Consider the following 18627-nt stretch of genomic DNA (forward strand, 5'->3'; position numbering starts at 1 on the left):
TTCAAGATATATTTCGTTATGCTTTTTGCTGCATAATAGTCTCACTCAAAGGCTACGGCGCCAGTGCTCTTTTAGGTTATTGTCGTAAACTTTCTCGTAAAAGCGACCAAACAAAAATGAGTGAGAAGTACGCGAAGCGTTTCGAGGCGGTATTTTTATGTACGCATTCGAAAGGGCCGAAATTATCTTACGGCCGCGGCCGCGGCTGTAAAAGTAACTAAAGAATCAAAAAGTTTGTTGTGATGTGGAATCAACGTTATAAGGTGTACTAAAATGTTGATGACTTTTCAGAGCGCAGCTTGAAGCGAATGACGACAAAAAAGCAGGGTAAGGTGATCGTGCAACTTTTTAAGCGGGACCCTACTTTGTGACTGCGCCAAGTACGATCGGTTCTTGCTAAAAAGGGAATAGATGTGAGTATCAACAACATCGAACGTCGACTGAAGGGGGCGAACATAGAACATATCCTACCGTCCCACATCATCAGAACCACTGCTCTCAGAAAAACACATTGAAAAACAACAAAACAAGAAAATGGCGTCACAGTAATGGACTGCTTTCCCAGTCCCCAGACGCCAACCCCACTGAAAATGTGTGAGGAATTATGAAAAAGAGTCTTGCCGGAAAGCCAGTCCGTGATTTAAAGCAGCTCGTGCGACAAGTTGGCAAAATCTGGTGCTGTTTGTCGACGAGCTACGCAGAAAAGCTGGTTCAAAGCATGAAGAAGATAACGAAGAAGACTACACGACTTATTGAGTAATTGCGACATACTTTCTTGAAAAAAAAAAATTTTAATAAATATCTTTTATACTTCATGAATGATCGCGGCTCCTTTTTTCTGACACAGACTGTATAATTTCAGTACAAATATTTTAGATTGAGAATTAACGAGTAAAAAACAAAATATATGTTGATGTGCAGGAAAACTGATGTGGCATCTGGTACAATCAAAATCGGGGCAGATGAATTTGAAGCGGTGAAAACTTTCACGTATTTGACGTTTAAACTAACCCATAACGACGCAATGAGCATCACAATCTACCAGAGAACATAAGCAGCACATAGAGTATTCTACTCACTTATTAAACTATTTAAATAGAAGCAGCTGAACAGACCTTGCAAAACTTCTCTGTATAGATCTATAGTCCTATCAGTTCTTTGCTGCGGATCAGAGTCTTGGACAGAGACAAACACAAACTCCAAGTAATCGAGAGAAAAATCTTGAGGCTAATCTTCGGTGCAGTCAAAGACAAAGGCGAGGGGCGAGTACAACATGGAACCATGAACTGGAGCAACTTATAAGAGGGCAAAATGTTGTGCGGTTCATCAAAGCCCAAAGACTAAGATGGCTAGGCCATACCATGAGAATGTAACTCAGGAGAGCTTACGCTAAAACATTTGCATTGAAAGCAAAAGGCAAACAAAGATCAAGATGGGCGACATGGGAAACTCAAGGCCAACAACTGGGAGGAATCAATAGTAATGAATCAATAATAATTCCTAAATCGTTTGATTTTTTTTGTTGTATTTTTTGACTAAAAGGGCAAAAATACTCTTAACAGCGGGATATAACGGGTTATATTGTACAAAAAAAATATTTTTCATATCATTATACTATAAATCTTTTAATAAACCCAGGCTCAAAGTTCAACTCAAACACCTGAATTAAGTCTAAGAGGAATATGCGTTTATTTTCGATATCTTTTATAGGCTTAATATTCTTGTATGAACACATGGCATTATATACTATCGATTTACCATTAAATAAATTACACTAAATTATAGGTGGTGGAGGTTTTGACCAATTAAATCCATTGTGGTTGTTTTTGTAACAGCATAAAACACTCGCAGCAAATGCTTTCGGAATGCTGCTGTGTTAGTCAGTCCTTGGCTGAATATAAATAAGCCCGAGTCGTTCCGATAGCCCAAACCCAACACTTCCCAACTGGAACGCCATTGTGATTGGAAAGTTGTAGTTGTACCTAACGACCGCCTTTACGTCTGTATACAGCACGACCATTCAATGGTTGTAGAGGCCGGAAGTTATTTATAATCGGTGTGCCATTATTCTGTCTAAGTTGGAAGAATTTGCTGATCTGCATGTAACAAAAAGATTTGAAATGCGGAAAGTTATTTGATTTGATGTTGAGCGAATTGTGTTTAGTTAGTATGTAAGTAAGTAAGTATGCATTACCATATCTCGCGATATTAAAAGTGGTTTTGGGAAGACGTGCCAAGTAACTGCCTCCGCGCAGGGTGGTGTGGTAAGTGAACCTGAAAATGAATGAGTTTTAGAAATCTAAATTATGGAAGATCTGTTATGGCCACACACCTTTGTAGGCATAAAAATTCTTGGTATCAACGTCACCCAAAAAATGGCTTAGAGTTAATTGTTGATTTATAGTTGCATTCGTTCCAGCTTCCACAATTCTTGGTAATTTATTGAAAACCTTATTCAATCCGGGATAGTATTGTTTTGGATTCTGCAAGTATTTATGTCATGGGGTATAAAAAAGAGCATACAAAAAGGGCACACAAAATAGGAACAGTAGAATTCTTATTTCATTTTTCTACATTTCTGCCTGCTTACATCCACAATCTCCAGCATAATGGCCAATACAGCCACACCATCTGGATACCGTCTTGCCTCTTCTGTGTTACCGTATTTCATATTTTTATGCACAATATGCAATTCGACATCATAACGACGGCCATTTATAGCATGCTCAGAGCCCTTATCACCAGTCGGCGAGCCCCAATGAAAATGCACCGATTGCGCCTCGTAGACATCTCGCAATAGACCACCAGTAACGGTTGGGTAGGGTCCGCGACTAGTTTCTGGTATTCTAATGGAAGCTGTTGCATGAAAAGAAAATTTGATATATGTATGGACCACATTAAGAAAAACGTAATGTCGCTTATTACCTGTACGGCCATTATTTTCCAATCTGAGCGGATGAGCAAAAGGTTTTGCATAGTTTTTAAAGATAAGAGGCCCAAGTGATCCAGCCTGAGACTGGAAATAGTACGTAAACGGTGTAAGAAATATTTAACTAAAGTATTTCATTTTCATTTATTCATAAAATAAATTATGCAGAATTGAAAAAAATTAATTACCCGAATTGTTATTTTGTGCATTCAGTTTTTTTTTTTGTCAATAATACATTTTTAAGGGTCTAAGGGTAGTCAGAATTTTCAAAAAATTGGATTGCTTTTGCATTTGTGTGTTATCTTAACAATTTTGTGTGAAAATTTGAAGTGAATCCGACAAATACTTTTCGAGTTATTCAACAAAAAACAAAGGGCGCTCGGACGATCCAGAGCTCCAGAGCAAAACTTTAAATGCGTTTTTCTCACAACTATGTTTTTTAAACTGGTGATCACTTTAACTTAAAAATCGCTTGTTAGATTTCAATAAAATTTATACTGCTTTTGAAAAACAAAAAACGCATGGCTAATCGAAGGACTTTTTTTCAGAAGTTTTGATTTTTTTAAACAATTAATTGTCGGTTTTTTTCTTGAAAATCTGAAAAATATTTCCTGAGGCCGCCATATTGCCAATTTTGCAAAAAAAAGCTTCGATCAGGCTTAAGATTATCTATTAATAAATCTAATTTCTCTTGTCCGATTGATTTTAGATGAATCTCCAAGGGCTTGAGATGATCAACGCAAGGGACTTCTGGAGAAAAGGCCTCCACACTAACAGCCATAACTTTTACAATTATTAATTTTTTTTTTTTAATTTTGCTAAATTCAAGTCGAAACCTGATGTATTAATGCTATGTTTTTATTTTTGTAAAATAAAGCAACTGACTAACAAAAGAAAATTATTGAAAATCATCATTTTTTCGGGCCTCTGACTACCCCTAACCCCTTAAGTTTTCATATGCAATGGTATTAGTAGGTTAGGTAGTGCTGGCTGATCTGTAAAAAGATCTCACTTAGACCCCTAGGGTCCATTAGATAATGGGAGTTATGTCACATAGCATCAGATGGACGGAGGAAAATTTAGTTTCAACATTCTATCTCAAAAATAAAGCGTCTCTCCAAAGATTCGTCTAGATGTCGTTTTAAATTAAACAAATAAATGAATAAATAATTGGCGCTTACACCCTTGGTGTTTGGCCGACCTTCTCTTCCTCTTTGTGGCCTGCGTCTTGATGCTGTTCCACAAATGGAGGCAACTACAGTTTAAAGCCGACTCCGACCGGCAGATATTTTGTATGAGAAATTTTTTCGTGGCAGAAACACACTCGAAGGTTTGCATTGCCTGCCGATGGGCGACCGCTATTTGAAAACACTTCTTCTATCATGTTGGGGACTCAGCCGCGGAGATTCGAATCTACTCACTTGCGAATGGTAGTCGCGCATCAACCCATTCGGCTACGGCGGCCAGTGGCGGTGGATTAAGTGTGTATGCTTCCATATTAAATAAAAATTTTGCATACTATGGTTGACACTTTGCTGGAAAACTAAATTTTTCTAAAAACATTTTCTCTCGCAATTTTAATGATTTTTCTTTAGGAATTAGTCCACTCTAGCAGCGAAAAAGTATGCATATCTAGGAATTTTTTTACAGCGAGAATGAAATAAATCAAAATTCTTAGAAAAGCATTACAATAATCGTAAATGTATTAACTATTATTTTATTTTATGTTACTGAGCCCCCGGTTGTTCAGTTGGCGAACTCGGCAAACTACTGGGGTAAAACAACCTGTCCTAAAGCAGGCTAAAATGAGTAGCGATTCCGAAAGTGATCTGTCGGATCGAACAGTAGTCGGCGACACGGTCTACACCACGAACGGGTATCTCTTGAATATCCGCAGTATCCAAGAACCAGATTGTAAAGCCCACAACTGATCTGAAGATCACTGATCTGGAAACTAAATCGGATGATGCTCCAAAGAAGCATGTGACGGACAAAACCCTGGAGCAGAAGACAATATCGGGTTACAAAAACGCAGTCAAATTTCTTGACAAGCAGAGCAAATTTTACCCAAATCATCTCGAGATAAGGCGGTGGTGAAGAAGCAAGTATGAGAAGCAACATGCTTTGAATACGACGGTAGTTGATCGTGAAGCTCCCTAGTAATCCAGCCGAACAAGAAAGACGAACGAGACTGTATGCCCCTTGTAAAAGCTGAAACAGCCTTTAAAGTCGAAGGCCTCAGTCAAAACAAGGCCTTGGGAAACGGAGACTGTCCTCGACTTAAGACTTTTGACTTCACAGGCAGCAGCTTTGGCAAGGAAAACCGCAAGCGCATCTTCAAAGTGCCAAAGATTCGACGTTAAACGCGCGTCTGATAACAAGCGTTTGAAGCCATTTCTAGCTTTAACTCTCCGCCGGAGCTACAGGTAGTCATTATCGACCGTGGTCAGTCGGCAGGCAAAATAACCAACGATAAACGGCTACTTTTGGAAGAGAAAATAATGAGATTTATTCTTACATAGATCACTCAAGGTTCTATTAAAAACATTGTCTTGTCTGATGACGTCAAATCGCACAAAGGAGTCGAGATGGTCGGATGCAGCAACAACGAGTCCTTAGAGCTTCTTACAGCTCATATCCGTAGCCTTGACGAACTATGGCTATGAAGGATGTACTTTTTCGAACGACTGTGAGGGTGTGGATCCCACCTCCAATATCTCTACACTCTCACTGCTAAAAGGTCAAAATGAAGAGAAGCATCCCGCAGATTGGACCCTAGTGAGAGGCCGTGCAAGAGATATGGAAAACGGCAAAGATCTATGGCGAAGTAATAGCAATCATCGAAGTAAATCCTAAAGGCCTGCATGGTAAATTGAGGTACGGGATAGGGCATCTTAAAGTGGTCCTACCCGTAGAAACAGGAAAATGAATTTGCATCACTGTAGGGCGGCAACGGAGGATATGCTGCTCTATATTGGATGAGGTAGGAGTGAGGGTGGCTCTAATACAGGAATCGTCGCAAGACAAATTCGCTGGTCTTGACAAGCTCAACTACACGCTATAGGTTTCTGCCGCTCAAAGTAAGATAAGAAGTTCATCTTGGTTAGGAAGAACTGTAATGGCAGTTTTGCAACGCAGACCTGGTGATGGCAGTATGCGAGTAGAGCGGAGGTCGGATCCTTCTGCTTACATCGGCGTACCTGTGTTTTGAAGAAGATGACCCGCATCGCAGGCTCTCAGAGACCTTGTCCAATGGACCAGTGTGAGAGGTCTGCACGTGGAGGTTGGTTGCGACGGAATGCGCACCATTCGGCACGGGGTAGCAGCGACATAAACAGACGAGGTGAGTCTCTTTTTGAATGCTTACACTCTACTAATATTGATATATTTAACCGAGGTAGTCTTCCAATATACATACTATAATAGAATTAGGAAGGAGGTTATTAATATAACCCCAGTGTCAAATTTAGGCTCATTAAGGGTTGACAACTGGCATGTTTCACCGAGGGGCTCCTTTCGGATCACTATAGAATCCTGACATATGTACATATGTAGGTAGATATTGGGTAGTCGAAAAAGTCTTTCCGTATTTTGTCAATAGATGTCGTTGGAGTCATCTATCTCCAGTGCTACCAATCACATTGTGTCATATCATATAGTGTTAGAAAGGTGACATTTTAAGCTTCATTTAACCAAAAAAAAAATTAAATTCGGAGAAGTTGAAAAAAAGTTATAGCTGTTCAAAAATGAGTGAAAATAATGAAGAAATTCGCTATATTTTGAAATTTTGTATAAAAAAGGGAAGAATGCCATGCAAGCCACCAATGAAATTTGTGAAGTTTACGGAACCGATGCTGTATCAGTTCGTGTAGCACAACAATGGTTCGCTCGCTTCCGTTCTGGAAATTTCGATGTGAAAGATGCACCTCGCTCCGGTCGACCTATCGTGGAAAAAGTCGATGAAATTATGGAAAAGATTGACCAGGACTGCCACATAAGCTGCCATGACATCGCCAAGGCACTAAACGGCAGAAAGGGCGTCGTCTTCCATCAGGACAACGCTAGGGCACACACATCTTTGATGGCTCGGCATAAACTGGGAGAGCTTGGCTGGGAAGTTTTGATGCATCCACCATATAGTCCTGACCTTGCACCATCGGAATACCATTTGTTTCGGTCAATGCAGAACTCCCTTAATGGAGTAAAGTTGGCTTCAAGAGAAGCCTGTGAAAATTACTTGTCGCAGTTTTTCGCCGAGAAACCACAAAAGTTTTACACTGATGGAATAATGTCTCTAGAAGAAAAATGGCAAAAGGTGGTCGACCAAAATGGTACATATTTGGTTTAATAAAGTTCATTATAAAAATAAAAAAAAATTAGTTGAAGTTTGATTAGAAATACGAAAAGACTTTTTCGACTAATATATGTGTATATGTGATAGTAATCCCAAAACAAACATTCGATTCGCATTCATCATTACTTACATTGAAATTATCCAAATTTATCGGCGACTGTGAGAGTCCTCCGCAAGTCGGGAATTCATCACGCCATCTACTCGGGTCACAGTAATCAAATTGTGGAGATTTTCGTTCCATAATTGGCCGAGCTGTTATTGTTTATAAAAAAAAAATTGTGTTTATCAATGAAATGTGCGAAAAAACAATAAATTAAATAAATTCAGTAACTCATCTAAATAAAGCTAAAAGTAGTTTGCGAAAAAGTGTGCAAAAATATATGTTTGTAATAAAAAAGCAATATAAATAAATGAAGCGTAACATAAACAAAGATAAAAGTTAAAGAGTGCCAATTTATCATGCTCACATATGCATGAGCACGTGTGTGTGTGTGTGCGAGCGAGCGCGGGCAGAGTTCATCACGAATTCGGGTATGCATTTCTAATGAGACATAACATCTGATAGTAGGTCACTTACATGCATAGATGTCGCATGAAATGGAAAGTGAGGCAGATCTGCTCGATATGTTTGTAAATGTGTACATATGTACATATGTATGCAGGTGTGTAGGAAAAAGATAATTAAGATTATGTCATAAATATTCATAATGATACCGGCCTGAGTTCATTGCTGCCTAATAAAGTGAATTTGTGTAGTATTTGCGAAAAAGAAGAAATGAGCAGAAGAATCTCAAATAAAATATACTAAAATAAAACCCCAATTTCATATCAAAACTTCTTCATCGTAAATATGTGCATACGCCACATTGTATCTGACAAGAATTGAAGATTTTTCTAATATTTATTACAGTGGATTGGCCACCAAGATCGTGTGATATTTTTGGGCTTTTATTTGTGAGAATATGCAAAGTATAAATGCTTTGTGGATAAACCAGCTTCTGTTGAGGAATTGGAAGCCAGCGCTACTAAAGTTATTCACGAGATACCGACCGAAGCCCTCCAGCGAGTCATTCAAAATTGATGTTGGATGTGGACAGATCAAGCGTCGGTAAACGTTTGCATGCGATGGGAATGGCCCAGAAAGCAGGTAACTGGGTGCTACATCAATTCAAGGAGAGGGATATCGAGAGACGTTTGGTGATGTGTGAGATGCTTCTTGAAGGGCAGAAAAGAAAAGGTTTTCTGCATCGCAACGTCACTGGCGATGAAAAATTGGTCTATTATGATCACCCTAAGCGTTAAAAATGTTGGAGCCTGCCAGGTGGACCAGGTCCCTCGATAGCGAAAAAAATATTATAACCTTTAAAGGTTATGTTGTGCATCTGGTAGCATCAGAAGGGTGTCATATATTATGAACTGTTTAAACCATCTGAAACCATCACTGGCGATCATTACCGACTGCAGCTAATGCATTTGAATCGAGCTCTCAAAGAAAAGCGGCCGGAATGGGTCGGTAGACATGACAAACTGATTTTGCTGCATGGCAACGCCAGGCCCCACGTTGCTAAATCGGTCCAGAAATATTTAGAGGGACTGAACTGGGAAATCTTGCCCCACTCGCCGTATTCCCCAAACATTGCACCTTCGGATTACCATCTGCTCCGATCAATGCAGTCAACCCTTAGTAGAGAGCGGTTCACTTCTTACGAGAGCATCGCAAACTGGCTCAATAAATGGATCAAGTGAAAAGAACTCGAATTTTTCATCAGAGGAATCCGTATGCAGCCTGAAGATGGAGTAAAGTTGTAGCTTCCAATGGAACATTAATTGTTTAAATAATTCGTAACTTTGGCCAAAAAAGGACGGAAACTTATTGCCATAACCAATACAAAACAATAAACCCTGGTTGGTCGGCGCCTAGGTTTCCCGTTGAACTACCTACAATCTACCTTGTCATATAGACATGTCTGTGGCTTGGCCAAGCGCTTAACACGTAAGTCTCATTTCGGCAAATCTCAGCCATCCACTTGTCCCTATCGCAATACCTATGATACTATAATCCATATATTAAAAGATTGTCTAGAACTTAAATGTTTTTGAAATAGTAATAAAATAAATTACGTATAGAGCAAATACCAAAAAATGTGAACACCACTAACATAATAAAATATAAATCAAATTTCTATGTAAACTAAATGTCTAATATTTTCTTAGATAAGTAAATAGTTGATAAATATTACTGACTCTGATTCAGAAAACCGATGGCCTTTGTCGCTAGCGCTTAAATCGCATGGCTTAGGTTTAATCATTAAACATTCTGTTTAAGAAGTACAGTCACCCATACAAAAGGAACAACATCACGGTAAGGCTATTCTCAATAAAATTGACAGGATCAGCTCTTGAGCGGTGGAGTTTTATGAAAATTGTTTTTTTTTTTTGTTTTGGTTTAGAGCCCATTTTTTTTATTTTGTTCCCTTTCCTTAGCCTCCTTAATAAAATAAAACTAACTTAACTTTATATTTTTCGCTATTTTGAAGACATCTTCTCTCCAACTTTGTGAAAGAAATCGTTGAAGATTTTGTTGTAGCAAATTTATTCCAAAATATGAAGTTCAACCTGTGTTATCGATTATTTTGCCCTGTCTCACCAAGCAACACCCCAGGCAGTTATCCCTTGAGGTAAAAGAAGAACTGAAAGAAAAAAACAAACAAGAAAAACTTGGCAAAAAACAGACACCCTAAGGACAAAAAATCACTTAACTCAATTACTTAAAAACTCAAAGTACGTAAAAAAAAACATAACTCTCAGATCCAAAACTATCGCAGCAAACTTGATGCAACACCTGCCACTGGCGACTCTCTATGGAAAGCAACAAAAAATTTAAAAAGGGCAACTCTAGCACAATCAATCATAAAACAGGTCTCGAAAAGACAAAACCATTTGCTCGTCACTTAACCCGCGTTTTCGGCACCCACAAAATCGAACCCTCTCCAAGCACTGCTCAAAAAGTAAAAGATACCCTAGAACACACGCACCAAATGGACCCACCCATAAAAAAATTCTCGAAAAATGAAGTTAAAGAAATGATAAAAACACTTAAAATAAGAAGGCCCCAGGCTATTGCCTCATAACAGGAGAAGTACTGACGCAACTCAGAGAAGAAGGACCCAATTTCCTTCTTCTTCTTAATTGGCGCGATAATCGCTTAGGCGATTTTGGCCGAGTTTAACAAGTCGCCAGTTGGGCACACCAAGCGAAGTCAAGTCCTTCTCCACCTGATCTTTCCAACGCAAAAGAGGCCTTCCTCTTCCTCTGCTACCACCAGCTCGTACCGTATAGAATACTTTCAAAGCCGGAGCGTTTGTACCCATTCGGACGACATGACCTAGCCAACGTAGCCGCTGGAACTTTATTCGCTATGTCTATGTCGTCGTAAAGCTCATACATCGCCTGCGATATTCGCCGTTGCCAACGTGCAAAGGTCCAAAAATCTTGTTCTCTCAAACACTCCAAGCGTCGCTTCATCGGATGTTGTCATCGTCCAAGCTTCTGCGCCATACGTTAGGACGGGCATGATGAGAGCCTTGTAGAGTGTTAATTTTATTCGTCGAGAGAGGACTTTACCACTCAGTTGCCTACTTAGTCCAAAGTAGCACTTGTTGGCAAGACAGATTCTGTGTTGGATTTCCAGCCTGACATTTTTATCGGTGTTAATGCTGGTTCCTAAATAAACGAACTCTTTTACAACCTCGAAATTGTAACTGTCAACAGTGTCGTGGGTGCCGTTACGCGAGTGCGCCGACTGTTTGTTTGAAGGCAGGAGGTACTTCGTTTTGTCCTCGCTCAGCACCAGACCCATTCGCTTTGCCTCGTTATCCAGTTTGGAGAAGACAGAACTAACAGCGCGGTGGTTAAGACCGATGGTGTCAATATCATCGGCATACGCCAACAATTGTACGCTCTTATAAAATATTGTGCCTGAGACACAGGTAACTCCTCCAAACACTTGTCTTATTTATGCCTCTCACAAACAAACTAAACATGCCATCTTGCTAAATGAACATATCTTCGAGACGAGTGTACCAACATAAAAAAATAATAATCGAAAGTCAAATGTACATAGCCGGCGTAATTTGAAAATTCACCTTATTTTTTTAAAACACCTCGTTCTTGTATAAATTCACCACAAAAAAAACCACACACCGTTTTTTATTTCCATTGTCTTGTAACTACTAAAATACTTCTTTTGTATTTTTCGATTGGACAGTAGCCACACTTTTTTTTAAATAAAATTAATTATGCACATACATATATGCCCACTTATATGTATGTGTGCGTGTGCATGCGTGTATTTTGAATATTTTATGTAGATATTATGCGTTTCTTTTACTTTCTGCGTTTGACTAGTCATTATCCATTAGTCATTATCGATAGATTCTTGTTTCTGCGTATGGAATTCCCAACATACCAAAAATCGTCACCATCATTAGGAAAATCCGAAATTTACCCGAAATTGTAATTTTTGGGGAATTACAATACTTGCGTGAATATTTGATACTTAAAATATTGTCATATTTAAAAACTTCCTCTAATTTTAATGATTTCTGTTTTTGCAAAAAAGTTGAAATATTTCATCAAAAAACAAATTCTGGTGCTGTTTCTAAACTCTTTACTTTAAATTATCATATAAATGCACCGTCTGCTCAAAAAGTAGCCGGAATTTCTCGTTTCTCAACGCATCGCGCTTTATGCATGCATAGATACATACATATGTACATGCGAAAAATTTTGTTTCTGTGTTGTTATTTACTTCCGCCTGTTTTTTACATCACATTTGAGTGCGACCTAACAGTTAGCCTATTATGCAAAGTTCACTAAATCGGATTTTTGGAATTAAGTTGAGCAGAGGATCCTTCTGGAATTTTGTGTTAAAAATATGTATGGTAAAATATTAACAGTGGCTCACGGGAGCTCTATAAATTTAAAAAAGAAACGAGTCAACAGTCACCAGATTGTTTCAAAATCAAACATTTGACTGATCGATTAATTGTTGTACCACTCCGATTTCCTTTCATCGGGCAAATCACTAAATAGGGAGAAATGCACGTACAATCACTCACACCTTCTTTGATACAGATACGATTGTTTGAGTTCTATATTTCATAATAAATATAGTAGCTCTTCTTTTAGTTTTGAAGTTAAAGACTTTTCAAAATCATTAAAATATTTTAGGATGAAGTGGGTTACAGTCGAAAGGGTTTGTCTAATGGAAAAAGTCTTACTTTTAATTTCTTTACTGAAAACAAGGATTAAAAATTTGTTTTTTTTTGTATTTGGAAATAACTTCCTTAATAGTTTGCTTATGTTCAAAGTATATTAGTGTATATTAAAAGTATATAAATATAAAAGTCAAATTTAAAAATGTATGCTTGAAATTGTTAAACGCTCGTTTCAACTTCGTGTAAATTTGTTCGGTGTTAAAAAAAATTAAAGAACTTTTAATAAAAAGTGCGTGTAGCGTAGCGCACATAACAGAAGTGAAACTTTCAAGGAGGACAAAGAAAGATGGAAACGCACGAGAGAGAATGAGAGAAAGAGAAAGAATATATATCTAAATAAATTCACAACATTTGCAGAGAATACAAATAGACAAAATGTACAAAAATAACATACGTGGTATATCAACTGCGCATATACTATATAGCGTCTGTCGCCAACGCGTACTGCCACAGCACGCACAATACGATCTGTCGTATTCTAACAATATGTGGCTCTCTTTCGCTCTACTATAGTAATATGGCGTTAGTGCTGTACGTTTACGCGTACCTCTTTTTCTCTATCTGTTATATTCTAACGCCTTATATAAGTTAGTGGAACGTGCTAACTTCCCCAACTTATTAAGTAAGGATTATTAAAACCACCACTGAATGTTTTCGTCATTATCACCTTTAAATACTCACAATGATTTTACGCGCTCGCATTGATAAAAGTTCATTCAGAAAATAGTAAGAGCGACAACAACAAGAGTTGAATGAGAACAAAGCCTCACTACAACTATATGAATGATCTTCATTGATTGCGCAGGAAAATTGCGGGAATGGAAAAGGTTTTGCACACGGCTCGCTAAAGCGGTAGATAAATTCCTGGAAAATGTTTTTTATGAATGGTATTGTATGGAATTAGCAAAAACATATTTACGATTAACGGTTAGCAAAATTGGATAGGCTTAGCTTAAGTAAAATATTGTAAAAGAAGAACAGAAGAAGATCGGCTTTGAAAGTGATCGGTTCGTAAAAATAAATTTATCAAATAAATAGAATTGTTTAATTTATATAATATATACGTGGTTCTCTCTTGTGGTCCTCCAATACGAATAACGTCGTACGACTTAGACTACAGCCTTAGCGTGGGAGTGGGAGAAAAGACGAAGGACCGCACAAAAGGGAGACGTGAATAGCCTAAAGTGTTTCTAAATATATATAAGGTATAGCTCTCTCTCTCCTTGTCCTCTACGTTATATCTTTTTTCTCTCTCGCGGAACGAAAATGCCCAAATCGTTGCATGGCCTACTCTCCATTCTCGCTCGTCATCGACGCCTAAGAAGTTTCAGTTAAAAAATTCAGTTAATTTTTGGTTAAAAAAAAGGTTTTATGAAAAAAAAAAAAAAATTTACAATATTAAAGGCTTTTATTTTTTGCTCAAGAACTCAAATTTAAATTCCCGCAAAAGTTCTTCATTGATAAAATAAAATTAAACAACTTTTACTAAAAAATTTAGAAATTTTTGTTAAAAAAATACGTTTTGTGAAAAGAAAATGTAGCAAAATGTTTTATTTTCTGCTCAATCCCCCAAATTTAACTTCCCTTAAAATTTCTTTGGTGTTAAAAAAATTAACCAACTTTTACTAAAAAATTCTGAGATTTTTGTTACAAAAATACGTTTTATGGAAAGACAAAATTATTAAAACCTTTTATTTTTTTCTCAAACACCCAAATTTAACTTCCCACAAATATTTTATTAAGACATTTTTATTTAAAAAGAAATATGTGTTTTACTTTGCAAAAAAAACCTAATGAAAACTTTTTATTTTTTTGTCTCAAGCACTTCACGTAAAATTGTTTCGGTAAAAAAAATTACAAAACTTCATAAGAAATTCTCACATTTTTCATTAAAATTAAATATGTTATATTTTTTTCTAATAAATATTTGTATAATCTAAAAGAACTCCATAAGTATTAATCAATAAAAATTAGTAAATGAATTTCGTAAGCTAAATCGTTTAAATCTATTTTGCCTTACATTTTCTTAATTATAAATTCCGAGTCTGGCCTTCTTTTCGTCTTATTCGAAGATCCTTTTTAAAAGTTGTATCCATAAACCGATAGAAAATTAAATTTTAGGAAGCTACCCGGAAGCTCAAGCCGTTAGCGATAATAGAAATATGTTAAATTCACGTCCAAAGTCGAAAAAACCAGTCTGGCCTGCCCCGGGTGCGCAATGGAGCGTTAACAAGGCACGGAATGGCGACATGAGAGTAGAGAGAGGCCAGTTCATTTGGAAGTGATTGAAGGCGTTCTCGGTATTCACTACTAACATTTCCCCCCCCCCCCCTTTGTTTAAAGGAATTTTTAAGTCCCAATGAGTTTAGGCAAAATAAACGTAATATCATATGAAGAGCGTGCCAACATAACAAAAAAAATTAGGTTATTAGCAACGCTCCCTCTTGTCGAACCGCCAGAACTTATTGAACAACCAGTAGTTATTTACCACTTTTTCCCTTTCTGAGCTGTTGGTGAGGTAGGATTTTAACCATTTACGCTTAAAGCCACGGAATCCAGCTTGATGCAGCGCATTTCAAAGTATTTCTCTATCGACGATATCAGAAGCTTTATAAAAGGTGGAGCGAATTTAGTCATCCAATTTTGTTGTGGAACAACTTTTTTACTAAGCAAACAAAAAATTATGCTGAGTAATGGAAATCTTTATTTTGACCTTTACGCGCTCCATTGATTGCCTGTTTGTATACTGCAGCTAAAAGACTAGAGCTGGTTGCACAAACTGCCACAAAAGTAGGCCGCACAAAAATAAAAATATTTTACTCCAACGTGAAATTCGCTCTTATGTACGGTTGCGAAACCTGGAACCTTGTAGCCTCTGACCTCCAAATGCTGCAGGTTACTGACCTGTGGAATTGTTGCAACCAGACACCAATGCGCTTGGAAATGGCGAAAAGGAAATAGGGTTGGCTCGGCAGGGGCAATCGACTGGGATCGTAGGCAGCCGTCGTAGAGGCAGACCAGCACTGATCTGGAAGAAGAATCTGGAAGCTGGCATATTCAAAACCAATAAAACCTGGAGCGAAATCAAGAGGCTGACGCATGACAGAGGGAGATGAAGGAACCTTGTCGCGGCACTTTGCTCCTCCGCGGAGCCCTAGGACCCTATATATGTACACTGCAGCTAGACACAAGTTGACAAGGGTTAAATATGATTGACGAACACAATTTGCACAAATCTTGATAAGGTGCTTAAGTTTGCGCCACCTTGCATTTATGCTAAATTTTCATCAGAATAATAATAAAAAAATGTCAGCATTTGCCAAGGCGAATCTATTAAAGGTGGTGTTGGTAAATCAGCTGATTTTTTTTTTTTGCTTTCGCTGTGTCCATGCAGCTGTCAGCACAGAATAAAACAAGGCGATTTAATTTTTGGTTTTCTACTTCGCCAAGACCTTGCCGTGGCAATCAAATGTACAAAACATCGTTGTTGGTCTAGTGCTACCACTTTCAATAAATGCGCCTTGGTATTTGCAGAATATTGAAATGCGATTGCTTCAGAGAAAAAGTACAGGGCGTTAACACATTTTTTTCAATTCTTTTACTTGGAATTCACTTTTTGAAGAATACTTTTCCAGTACCTGTTTTTGAATCCTTTGAATTATTAATCCTTATTCTCTCTAAGCAGATTGCATTTGAGAACCCCTTCCATTTGCCAAGTCCTCCTCTTAAGTTTAATGCCCAAACCATTCAGTTTGGAAATTTGTTAATTTTTTCATTTTTTAATTTAACTTCAAAAAACTTAAAAATTTTTTCGATCGAATTTTGAATGAAAATTGAAATTTTGTAATGAATTTAAATTCAAAAGGCTTTTTATGAATAAATGAAATAACGAGAAAGTCAAGGCGAATCTATTAAAGGTGGTATTGGTAAATCAGCTGATTTGTTTTTTTCTTTCGCTGTGCCCATGTAGATGTCAGCACAGAATAAAACAAGGCGATTTAATTTTTTGTTTTTCTACTTTGCCAATACCTTGCCGTGACAATCAAACGTACAAAACATTGTTGTGGGTCTAGTGCCCCTACATTTAATGACTTCGCCTTGTATGTGTGAATGTATGACCGTAAATATTGGGTTGGGGAATAAAATTATAGCGTTTTTATATTTTCTTTTATTTTACAACGATTTGTTTGCTGTTTGGCTGTTTGGTATTCATTCGATAGAACTATTTCTGCTCTACAAAACTATGTTAATTGTAAATTTGAGTTATTTAATTTCTTACTAGTTTTCAGGCTTAGAAATGGAATACCCAGGAGGCAAAAATCCACATTTTCGACACCTGCTCTTCTTTGCTTTTCAAGCTGCCGAAGTAGCCCGGGACATTCGCAGCGTGTATAGAGAAAGTGTCATATGAGAGTCTACAGCGCGTATATTATTTGCAAAGTTCAAAAATGGCAACTTTGACGTCGATGCCACGTCCCGCAGCGGAAGGCCTTCTGAATTCAGTGAAGAACGTCTCAAATCACTTTTGAAGAAGAACTGTCGCGAAAGCAGTCGAGATCATAAAACGATTCTCAGTCATCTTCATTAAATGGGGCTTACCGAAAAATTGGAAGCCTGGGTGCCTCACAAGCTCAACGAAGAAAACAAAGAAAGTTGCCTTCAAGTTGCTTCTCAACATCTCGCTCGCCATCGAGCAATACGCGGATCATAAACAGCACTTTTTGTACGGCGAGAGATTTTGAGAAATGGTGCCTCTACATTGTTTGGCTACACCACGTAAATAAGGGTAATCGACTGGCAAGACCTGATCGACATGATCTAACCATACTTCTTCACGACAACGCCAGGCTCCATGTTGCACAAAGCCGCACTGCAAGAGCTCGAATGGGAGGTGCTTCTGAGTCCGCCGTATTCTCCGGACTTTGCACCGACCGATTACCATTTTTCCGCTCCCTGTCAAACCATATGAAGGGCGTTACCTTCGATAACAAAGAGGTCCTTAAAAACTGGCTTAACAACTTCTGTGACACCAGACCAGGCGATTTTTGGCGGAACGGCATCAACAAATTGGTCGAGAGGTGGGAAGAGGTAGTAGACAGGAACGGCGAATATATCATCGAATAAAGTCTTCGGCAAAAGCGCTACGAATTTTCACAATTATTTGGAATTTTTACGCTTTTTAAAATTTTTAAATTATTTCATGTAATCAAAAAATTTTCAAAATTTTGGAAATATTTGATTTATAAGGGGTGATCAGATTGGAGGTACTTTTTCCAATAGGAGTTTTCTGACAGATCGCGCGTAGCTACAGGCAAACTAAATATGTACATAATTTTTTTTCAGTATTCATTGAAATTTCAACATGGAAAGATAACATTTACAGCAACTTTTACAAATCGTACGAAGATCGACGCTCTGTGAAAAGTGTTGACCGCGCCCAGGCCAACTTATAGTGTTGTAGCAAAATTGCTGTATTTGAGCTGAAGAGCAACCCGAAGCTATTCAAGAACAGCCTTTACAACCATTGAAAACAACCACTAGGTGCGGCCTATGGGCTGGAGGAATCATCGGTCCACATTTCTTCAAAGACGAGGCTGGCGCCAATGTAACAGTGAATGGCGAACGCTAACGCGACATGATAAACGGCTTTTTCATGCCGGAAATTGAAGCCCGTGACCTTCACAACATTTGGTTCCAACAAGACGGCGCCACTTGCTATACAACTCGTGACTAGCTTCGGACCAATGGATTGGCCACCAAGGTCGTGTGATATTACACCTTTGGACATTTATTTATTCATTAATGTCTAAAAAAATTCAGAACAGACATTTAAGATACAAATTCAGAACTAAAATATTATACAAATTTACAATATTTAATATTAACAAGTGAAGTAAAACTAGATTATCAACATAAGAAACCATTAAATTGCTAAAAATATATAAAAGTTACAATTGAATTTTAACGAATATTTACAAGGTATTATTTTGATTTCTTACACGGAAAGTAATTTTCTAATTGCGTTTGAAAAACTTGTTTGGCCCAAGAAAAGTCCAAATACAAAG

At 37.8% G+C, this 18627-nt stretch overlaps 1 protein-coding gene across 1 annotated transcript; it reads right to left on the reverse strand.

Annotated features, from left to right (window-relative positions):
- Window positions 1-1665: 1665 nt before the first annotated feature.
- LOC128860597 (carbonic anhydrase 2-like) lies at window positions 1666-16420 on the reverse strand. The gene is made up of 7 exons (XM_054098218.1): window positions 16201-16420; window positions 7414-7535; window positions 2926-3016; window positions 2591-2856; window positions 2333-2483; window positions 2195-2274; window positions 1666-2096 (listed from the first exon to the last, which is right to left on the reverse strand). Exons 1-7 carry the CDS (start codon window positions 16307-16309, stop codon window positions 1983-1985), a joined length of 933 nt encoding a protein of 310 aa, XP_053954193.1. The 5' UTR covers window positions 16310-16420; the 3' UTR covers window positions 1666-1982.
- Between the last annotated feature and the right edge of the window lie 2207 nt (window positions 16421-18627).

This window comes from Anastrepha ludens, chromosome 2 (assembly GCF_028408465.1).
Source record: "Anastrepha ludens isolate Willacy chromosome 2, idAnaLude1.1, whole genome shotgun sequence".
Taxonomy (NCBI): domain Eukaryota; kingdom Metazoa; phylum Arthropoda; class Insecta; order Diptera; family Tephritidae; genus Anastrepha; species Anastrepha ludens.

Coding starts and splice junctions, on each gene's coding strand:
- LOC128860597 (XM_054098218.1), bottom strand. CDS start 16,309: ATGGTTTGGGCATTAAACTTAAGAGGAGGACTTGGCAAATGGAAGGGG. Junction 3,017..7,413: donor TAAATTTGGATAATTTCAAT/GTAAGTAATGAT, acceptor TACTATTTCCAG/TCTCAGGCTGGATCACTTGG. Junction 2,275..2,332: donor GAATTTTTATGCCTACAAAG/GTGTGTGGCCAT, acceptor ATTCATTTTCAG/GTTCACTTACCACACCACCC.